The sequence below is a fragment of the Trichoderma evansii genome (genome assembly GCF_050947405.1).
Source record: "Trichoderma evansii strain SZMC 28006 chromosome Unknown GGI43scaffold_7, whole genome shotgun sequence".
Classification (NCBI taxonomy): domain Eukaryota; kingdom Fungi; phylum Ascomycota; class Sordariomycetes; order Hypocreales; family Hypocreaceae; genus Trichoderma; species Trichoderma evansii.
Window position 1 is genome coordinate 869726 of NW_028145199.1, and position 10374 is coordinate 880099.

The window sequence follows — 10374 nt, forward strand, 5'->3', positions numbered from 1 at the left end:
ATCTCTAAAGCTGTTGCCTTAATCGCAGCCCCCACTGCCATTGCGGTCGACCGAACCAATCCACAAAAGGGAAAGGGATTAGATAGAGAGCGACGGGTCCAGGTGAGAAACACCAGACCGAAGTCAGATCTTTGTCGGTCCGATCATGGCAGCATGACTAGAAGAAGAGGCAAAAGAACCAATGTCAAGCATGTTGATTCACTCTCTTCCCCTGCGCTCTCTGACAGGATAAAAATAATTCTCCCTATGAGACGCCTTCCGCCGCGGATGTCCGGCTTCTTGGCTAATTGGCAATAGGGGCGTTTAAAGTGAAGCATTACTAGAGTGCAAGGTCAAAACTGTTCACATGATAGACAGCCCTTCGGATCGAGCAAGTAGTGCTCTCGCTTAAGTCTCACCTTTTTGGGGGCGCTGCTTGCATAATAGAAGTCTTCTCGAAAACTACAGGGCCGAGCAGTGCTGTTTGACCCGCCAAGTCTTCCTTTGTGACCAGCCCCCCAGTCCGGCCAAATCGCAAAATGCCAGGCTTGCACATGGGAAAGCTGCTACCTACCGACTACCGAGTTGTGAAGCCGAGTCAGATGCTATTGCTCGAAATGTAAAAGTCACTCTTTCCGGTTCCGGTTCCGCCATCACAAAGCCAGGATTTCAAGAGGTTATACCCAGGACGGTATGTCGATACGTGACATGCTCAACCTTGCCGCCACCCGTGACTTGCAGTTCCGCCGCCACTCTTTTTCTTGTCTCGTGTTTTCTGGTATGATCTTTCCTTCTCGTCATCAGGAGAAACTTGATTTTCAATCACGTTTAATGGGTTGAAAGCTTCCAATAACGTGCCTCTGAACAAGCATACTGATAAGGGCAGAATTGGAGAAACTGATTCGCTGCGCAGGATGCAAATGCTGGGCGGCGATTCCGAATGTGCTAGGCAGGTCCCTTTGCGGCCCATAAAAGCACTTTGAACAAGGCCGACCAACTGGGGCGCTTCTTGTCATGGCGGAACTGCAGACCATGTAAGCCAGGGTAGACGTGTGAAAATCCACTGCCAGGGATAAGTTGAGCCTATTACTATTCTTTTATTTATTTATTTATTTATTTTTTTAAAAAAAAGAAAAAAGAAAAAAGAAAAAAGAAAAATGAAAAAAGAATAAAAGAGCAATTTTCAATTTTTCGATTTTCATCCCAACCAACGCCCCGGAGACTACAACCCACCGTTTCGGACCGTCTCATTCGAGTTAATATAACCACTGCTGCGACGTGGAAAATACCCAGACGTATCATTTTAGACCGTCTTTATTGTCGCCAATAGCCCGTAACGAACGTCTAGTTTCAACGATCTTCAAGCGCCAGGACGCCACACCCGCGTGGCTTGGTGCTAAGAGCTGTCACTTTGCAAACTTCCACCAATCAGTCAACTTCTCTCAACGTTTTCTGTACCGTTACGAGTGAGATAAATTCGCCGACGGTAATAGGAATCCTTTCGAGGCGACATAGGATAATTGAATAACAAAAAAAAAAAAAAAAAGAAAAAAAAAAAAAAAAGATATTGTACCTATACCCATGGAATAAAATTAAGGCAATCTCAGTGGACCGCTAAAAAAAAATCTGCAAGCCCGAAGCCAAGGTGACAGACCCTGGACTGATCACCACGTTTTTCAAAAGTGCCTCCTTTTGGCACACCCGGAAGGCATCCGGCGGCCGGGGGTTGCACAAACCCATGCTGAATCTTAGCTTTGAAGGCCTTGTGACTTTGGAGCGATCTGGCTGTGCAAATACGGAGGATGGAGCCCGTCTTCCCTTTTTTGGCAGGTTTAACGTTACGTGGGATTCTGGTCGATGACACTAGCTCGTTCACAGAGGATGTGACTGGCCTGCCTCGTGCCATTGGCCAGTAAAGCGCTGAAATAAGGTCGCCTGCAGGACTATACGGAAAAATATACGGATTATGCTATTTGCATTAGTTTAGCACTATTGTTACACGAGAGCTTGTGATGCTTACTCGGAGGGTTTTCGTATACGTCTTGCCAATATGGCTGATACTCGCTGCTATACGTTTGCCAGCGGCATAGGATTATTGCGTACGCTTGATTCCCAATCTCGTTTCCTTGGTCCATGCGCCCCCCGGAGCCTGAAGCACGTAATGCACGGCAGAAAGAGGAAAAAAAACCGCCAAATAAGTGCTTGCAGGAGCGGTAGGACTGCCAGGCGAGCCATGCGTCTGGTAGTCGCATCGGATATCGACACGCCTTTTCATTGGACCAAGAAGTGCTTGTGCGTAGGAGCCGTAGGATGGCTAGGAAGCCATGCGTCTGGGAGTCGCAACGGTTATCGACAAGCCTTCTCATTGGACCAAAAGGAGAGAGCCCAGCAAAAGCGGATAGCCTATGGGCTTGACAGCTGCAATGCATAGTGCTGATGGCAGACGGCATCTAACAAGGCTGATGTGTAAATTGGATTCGGTCCCTGATCGCCCTCCCCAAGTGGATGTCCTGGCCTGAAGCCCCATCTCAACGTTGCCATGTGAGGCTTGTTAAATTGGTGCCTAGTTGTGCAGAGGGCGCCAGTATCGTATAAAGTGCAATTGGCATAGACATGCAGAATAACCAAATCCGTGGTAGTGTCTGCGTCTCCATTGGGCTTGGCAGAGCGAGATCCGCCTCCTCGGAGGTGATCAAGCCGTTGCTGCCGTATATTACAGCCACACCTTCGTGAAGGTGACTTTACGATACACACAGATGTATCGTGACTTTCTTGTTCCGGCAATTTTCTAGACGCAGTGCTGTCGCGGAATCCTTCCGGGCTATGATTCCTCCAGAGTCTCTGTGGACGCCTGCATGTCACTGAAGCATATGCAGATGCAGATGAGAGATGGGCTTACTCCGACTGTCCCGACTGAAAAAGAATGCCTCATAGGTTCCACTAATCAAAGCATGTATGCAAATGCGTTCTAGATGAAGCAAGGTGCATAGCTGTCCGTAAAAACCCGAATGACTGTGAAAATATCTTACTCGAAACCGCCCCCCTTGATTTTTTGGAGTCGGCCCATATAGAAAATAAGCTTGCGGTTCGGTACTCGCAGATTACTCCCAGTGTCCTGTCATGATGAGAAATCCTAAGATTTCATTGGTAACGCTGAATGGTCGGAGAGACTTATGGAGCTTTGATAAGTATCTCGGCTTCACTTCCAATCTGAATCCACACCAAGCCGCCACCAATGCATATAAGCACGGCACTAGCGGTTGATCCCCTGGATCAGGAAAGCCAAATTTGCATCTGGAGACCACTTTATCGTATTTTGCTGATCTTCTAGAACCAAATTGTCAGCTCATAAAGGTGATCTGCGAGAGTATCTCGGGAAGACTCTTCAAGTGCAACTTTGCTTCAACGTCTGTGATTACGAAAACGCCCGTTTTCTGCAGTGGACGTATCCGTTATAGCGTAGATGCAACCAGTTACCATGCGAGCGAGAGGCCAGGCGCGGAACACGTGCATCCAGGGGGTGATCTTCCTCAGAGAATACTAATCTCAAGGTACTTACTTGCCTGTACATACGAGCCGTCCTATCAAAAACGGTTCGGCGATTTTGCGGGGGACCGAAGATCGCGACCAAAGCTGCCTAGTCCCGGGCTACTAGCCAGAGTTTAACGTGCTGTTGGTCGCCGTTTAAAAGGATAAAAAACGTGGGAGATGGGGTAAAAACGCATGAAACGTGCCTTTAGGCCCGCTCGCCAGAAAGCTTGGGTTGCTCCCCGTTGTGTGTATTGTGTATGGGAGAATTAAGAAGGGGAACGTGCTTTGTAGATCTCGTTGCATTTTCCCCCTCGCTGGAAATCTGGAGAGAATACGCCACTGCGACGAGGCTAGGAGATGGTATCAAACCGTCAGCAAGCAATGCCACATTTGTGAACTCTCCTTTCCACGTATATTTGGAATTCACGAGGCTCGACAGGACCATGCGCCTCTCACGTGGCTCAGTCGGAGAAACCCCCTGCCACCAATAAGCTCCAGCGCCTCGTCTGACCCATTCTGGTTATCAGCAGGTACTTTGCCTTTGTACACTCTATCAACAACACCAACGGTCAAACCGAAAACAGTCGCCCTCGTGCAAAGTGTTTCCCCTTTCGGGCCTGTTCGGTCTTCAACTTTCTTCCCTCCGCAGCCTGATATGTATGTGCTTAGACTAAGAATTACATCCTCCACCCCTCCCTCGCATAAACAAGAAAGGGCTTGTTATTGCGCTCTCGAGACCGGGAGGATCATTATCGGTTCGTCCCAATTTTCCCCATGGAGAATGAATGCGCGCCAGATTTTCAAAATCTCCATTCGCCTTCCCCCCATGACGCCTTTTTTGGTTCCTGTCTCACTTTCACGCGGGGGCACGGACACCACTTCCGGACTTGTCGCGGGATCAGCAGGGTCGCATGAAATAGCCGTAATCGTAATACTTGCACGGGGAGAAAGGATAACAAAACGCAAGGATCTCGGGGATACACACGCCCCCCTGAGCAAAACTTTGGCCCCCCTCCTTCTCAAATAAAACACCCCCAAGACCAACACATCATGGGAATTACAAAAAGAAGAAGATGGGAAGAGCACAAGATCCCTTTTGGCAAGGCCCGATGGATGCTAGATTTAGATTGCGCCAGTAACGAGGCGGGTAGATGTCTTCGAGCATTTTTCGAGCTGTCACATTCTCCAATCCGATTCTGGGTTTCGTTGCATTTAGCCGGTATATTTTTCTCTTTTAGTTTAAAAAAAATAAAAATGATAATTCTTTTTTTCTCAATTTATAGCCGTCGTTAATTCTACTTTATTTCCGCCTTATTCTCCGCCTCGCTTCGTGCAGCCGTGGTCAAATACGTAATACGCCGGCCGCGTCGACATTGTCCGGAGGCCGCACTGCCCCTTCCTTGTCCAAGATGATGCGTATGCCAATTCTCATTATGAGTCCAACAAAGGTATGTGTAGCATTTCCCCGGACTGTCAAGTTGTTACAGATGTCACGTAAGGTTACCTCGCCCTCGCTCTTGGCGTCAGGGGTTGCAGAAGTGGTAAATGGGATATCGCAACCAACTCTTCATCAAAAGGAAGAAAAGATGAAGGATTCTTCTGGGAACATTCCATAAGAGATGGTATTTTAATAGTTCAGTAATACATCTTCATTTAATCTGTATAACGTAAACTGGCTACTGAAGCATCCTCCTTAATCCTTCTTGGTTGCCGCAGATGTCCCAATTCTCTTATACTTTCTCGGATCCTTCTTCCTCATTGTAATTTTATCTCTGTTTCCTTTACCCCCTTCCCAGAACCCCTTTCCTCTTCTGCCAATCACACTACGGCCACAGAAGCGACATGCTTCGACGGCGTAGTTTTGCTCACGGCTACAAAATCCACAAATCATCCTGTTTGCCCACTCGTTGATATGATCCTCCGCCTGATCGTGGCACTTGTCACACTTATACACGCGGTTACAGCATGAGAAACGGAACCATCGATACGACTTGCGGTAGTGGGTACAGGTGCCCCGCTCCGGGAGCTGATCTCCCGCGTGGAGCCCGAGCTTCTCTTGCTTCCGGCGCATACCGGCCGCAGGCGGAGGGAGTGATCCCGGCGAGACAAAGAGGAACTTGACTTCTGGGATTTTAAAGGTGAATTTGCTGTGACATTCGCGGCAGACGTTGGCCGTGGTCTCGCCTCTGACGGAAACGAGGCCTTGGCTAGGGGTCGAGCACTTGGCGCACGTGGGCACAAAAGTACTGGGCAGCATATCTGCCACCTTGCATCCTGATAGATCAATAAAGCCAGCTCTTGCTGAATGCTCATGAATAAGCTGTTGGTGGAACTTGGCAGAGAGAGTCGTCGCGCATTTCTTGCAGCTAGACGCCTTTTCGACTGATGGCTTGAGTCCCGTCATGTCATTTAGAGTCTTGCATCGCTCGCACTTAACACTGAGGCTTAGAAGCGATATCTGTAGAAGCTCAATGCTGTGAAGTTCAACATTTGGAAATGATATCATGGTGCCGTGTTCAACTTCATCAGCGGATGGTGCTGCTCTCGCATCATCATCATCTTCGCTTCCTAATACCGCTCCCCCTTCCTCTGCGTCATCTGAGTCCGAATAGCTGTCCTCATCATCTTCATAGCCGACATTCCACTCAGGGGGTCGAGGAATGACCTGAATGTGGCCCTTTTCCTTGCTGAGCGGCTGTGGTAAGCCAGTCGAAGAACCCTCGAGACTCTGCGGCTGCTTCCCCTTCGCCGCTGCCATTGCTTCTGCTACAGTTGCAGCCGCAGCGGCCTTTTCCTTCTCAGCCTTTGCTGCTAGTGCATGCGCCTGCTTAGCTAGATTGTGAAGGTTTTGAGCCAAGTAGTTTACATGGCTCATAAGCGTCATTTGCTTCTGCTCCGCAGCCTTTTCTGCGAATAGATCCTCTATTGGTTCCGCATCTTCAGCATTTGCTTCATTTAGCTGAACACGCAGCTGCTGTAGCGGATATAGGAGCGGGATGATCAAGTGAATACTGTTCACTGAGTGCAGTCCGGAAGGGAGCTCCGCACGGCGTTTTGGCTCGATTGGCAGCGTAAAGATGACACCATCTCCAGATCGACGAAATTGGGCCATTCTTCCCATTCTCGCCTCGAGTTGGCGAATCTCTTGAGCTCGCCTGGTCTTTGCCTCGGTGATTTGCTCTCTAGTATATGATGGTTCCGGGATATAGCGCCTTGGAGGAGGAGCAAGAGAGACCTCTTTCTCCGCAATGGGGGACCCGGCAGCAACGGACGCTTGAAGTTCCGCTGCTTGATCGAGATGCCTCATATCCTTGAACGATACTAGCTTAATCGTTTCAACCTTTTGCTCCGACAAGAACCGTTCCAGGTTCCTGTCTAGAGCATACACCAGGGCCAACAGAGTTGAGCCCTTCTTCTCCTCAGCTAACCTATCCCAGCCTCTCTCAATATTGATACTGAACCCTTTAGGGATATCCTTATTCCTGACTAGTAGCACCGGCCTTTCCTCCGGATACTCTTCTGGAATACGGACATCGCAATCTAGGTAGGGCAGTTCAAAGGGGAAATCTGGGTCCGAGGGTTTAAGCTTGAACACCAGAGATGTGTCTCCCTCCGAGGTTGTAGATTCCTTGGGTGAAAACCTCCTCTTGAGCTGTTCAATCTGAAAACCGCGCGGGTCCTGGACCTGTGCTTCGGGTACGGGCTTGGGGACGATTCGCGAACTAGAGGCGCTTGGTACAGCTTGTTTGCGGTCCAAAGGGGATCCGTCTTGCTGTTTTTTGAGTGAAATCATGATTAAAGTGTTTAAATTAAGTGAATCCAATATGGTTATGTTGAAGCTGGAGAGAAATTCGACGGATGCAACGGAGATTTGTACAAGCGATAAGAAATCGGGCGACAAAAGAAAAGCCCCAACGCCAAAGAACGAATAACAAAAATGAAATCAGGCTCCAAAGCTCTGCGTTGCGACTATAGTTGGTGAAGAAAACCTGAGAAACGCTCCTGAGTTGTCGTTTTAAACTCGGCTCTCAGGAGGCAAAGAGGCGATATTCAGAGCTCAGGTGGGGCTGCTGAGGAATGCTGGAGCTGGAATTTGGAGCAAAGAAAGGCTAGTGGGGAATTTTTGGGAACAGCCTCTTCCCTATGAGTCACTAGCAGCAGTGAGTAATAGCTGCCACACGTATTGCACTAACAGTTAATGGCAAGATAAAAGCGTTCAGTCAGTTAGTGCAGAACCTCGGCTTGATCCCCAATATTTCCAGATTTGGACTTCATCATTTCGAGAAGCATTCATAGTCTGTAGTCATTCAACAGTGAGTCACTTTTGCACTAACTCTTTGGAGCAACTATCCCCTAATAGCTAGCAATTTGATACTGCTGTGTGCCGTACGAGAATATCTCCTCAGTACTATTATATTACCTAAGGTACTACGTAGTATGGACGTGTTTTATATTGCGCATGCTGTTTACTTCGTATTTGCTCAAATAGGCACAGAGCTGTATTCATACAGATAATATGTGCTACTCTTAATATAGCACGGAGTAGACACCCAGGTTAAGCATCTCATCAGTCGATCATTGTTTATCTTGGCGAAATAGGAAGGCGTCTCGGGGTATTGCATCTATGACAAATTCGGCCTGGTAACAAGGCCGTGACATAAGTACCAGTATATTGTAACCATGCAACATCTGCTCTACAGGATGCTGTGCAGTGTAATTGGTAATAAAAAAAGGGGACTGGAGATGTATTTGCGGGTAAGAATGAGTTATCTGGCGTTCGGTTGGCTCATTTTGAAGCTGTACATGTACCCGTCGCGTGATTCTTGATCTCTGTTCGTATTAGCAATGGGGCACTTATGGCTACATGTAGGTAGGTACCTACCTAGACTAACAACATCAAGTACACAACACAGACTGTTTACCTCTTGGTGAAGGGTGCCTGTTTGAGGATTTACTCATTAGCCAATGTTGCAAAACATAATTCGGACAATAATTAGGATAAAAGAAAAGATTCATTAATCAACAAGGGCGGAGTGGTGCCCAATGACGGATTCAGAGACTGGGGGTATTGGTAGCAGTCTATGGTGATATCTGCAGTTACGTCCTGCGAGACATCTCAGCCGCGCCCTGACAAGAAATAAAAAGGAGCCCAATTATTATTTTTAGTATTTTTTTTTTTTTTTTTTTTATTTAATTATAATTATTTCTTACTCCTCTTCTGCTCGTTTATCCGGGGAGAAAAAGCACTGATCCTATTTGCCTGATGATGACCTTGTCAATGGAATGACTTCTCGCAGAAGCTGTCTGGTGGACACATGCAGCTGCGCCGCCGTCTATTATGCATGCATGCCTATCTGAACACCTGGGTGGTCTTAACTCGGGAACAAAAAAAAGGAGGCAACCAAGACGCGGAGTGAAAATGGGAAAAGTCTGAGAATAAAAATCTGATGCAGCCTGAATCAGACAATATGGAGACCGTTGCTGGGTCTTGTCGTGACAGATATCAAGGGTCGCTGCATCATGCTGGCCTGTATGTGCCTGTGCAGCAGCGCCATGCCACGTACAGACACAACGCCCGGCAGTACGATCCGTGGAGAAGGGCGAGAAGAGAGACATGCAACGGGAGACGAGATTTTCAAAGTCAGTCTCAGTCAGAGACATACATCTGGTAGTCACAGACAGAGCAAAACAGAGTTTGTTGGTTAAGGCTCAGTTGCCGCATGGTTGCCCGTCGTGATCAAACACTCAACTCACACGCCCCCATTTGTAGCTCCGGGTGACCTGCGCGTACCCGCGAGACAAAGGCACTGAAAGAGGAGGCATCTCTGGCAGCATTCTAGCAGTAGTCATAGTGCCATCATGCTCGGTGCCGTGCAGTATTATGTGAGGAGTACATTGATGTAGGTAATAGTCGGTACGGGACGAAGCAAGGAGCACAGCACTCGCACCCAATGGATGTACAGTGCAGTACTCCGTACTTAGACATCTTCGCATGCCCCATCCGCAAGCTCCATGCCATGCTACTTACTATGCTAGTACTACGATCTGTTGGCTGAAAAGCATCCTCGTGGTGCTACAATCAACGCACATGGGACGATGCAATGGCTCTCGAAGGAGTGGATAGACGGAGAAAACAACAAGCCAAAAGCACGCTGCCTGCACAATGCTTGATCGCGGAGTAATTTTTCATTCATTGCTTTGCATAAGAAAGCAACTTACACACATCCACAGCGGAGGATTGGACAGCTGGACGAATGGCTGCGGCGGTGGAGGTCTGCCAGCTCAGCAATTCTCAGGCAGATGACCTGGGAGGTGCGGGATGGCGGCTGCATCAGCGCCTGGGGGCGGTGAGAGGCGGTGCGAGTGTGGCAGGCAGGACTTGTTAGTGGGATTTTTATTTTTGTTTTTTATTATATATTTAATTATTTATTTTTATTCCTGGCCCATCCAGCTGCATCGCGAGAGCGACACTGGGAGCAACCCCTGCACGCGCCTGAGCTGAGAGGAGAAAGAGGAGGCGCCGCAGCATGGCCAAACTGGGCGCCACTGAGGGTGCCGCTGTAGCAGAAACTGGACGAGAAGAGGAGAGCGTCGATGCTTGTAGCAGCCGGTGGAGCCTCGACACCACCTCCCATGCAGCATAATATAAGAATAGAATTTTTTATTATGGCGAAAAATACGATTTTCTTATTTTTCTCACGCAATCTGCTTTTTTCTTTTTCCAAATACTGTACAACTACTCGACTCGACACCACCCACTGTAACCTCCGCTACCCCTGCTCCCTTTTTTCCCCGGCGCCGGCTTGGGTATCGAGAAGAGGCTGCAAGGCTGTTTCAACTCTGCTGGTCTCCTCTCTCACATGT

General features: G+C 48.4%; 1 protein-coding gene across 1 annotated transcript; it reads right to left on the bottom strand.

Annotated features, from left to right (window-relative positions):
• Window positions 1–4870: 4870 nt before the first annotated feature.
• GGI43DRAFT_402525 (CHY zinc finger protein) lies at window positions 4871–7592 on the bottom strand. Its single transcript, XM_083205699.1, has one exon. The coding sequence runs from the start codon at window positions 7301–7303 to the stop codon at window positions 5204–5206; it is 2100 nt and encodes a 699-aa protein (XP_083061735.1). The 5' UTR covers window positions 7304–7592; the 3' UTR covers window positions 4871–5203.
• Window positions 7593–10374: the final 2782 nt, after the last annotated feature.

What these genes read in the sequence shown, in the direction of transcription:
- GGI43DRAFT_402525 (XM_083205699.1), bottom strand. Translation starts at nt 7,303, where the DNA reads ATGATTTCACTCAAAAAACAGCAAGACGGATCCCCTTTGGACCGCAAA.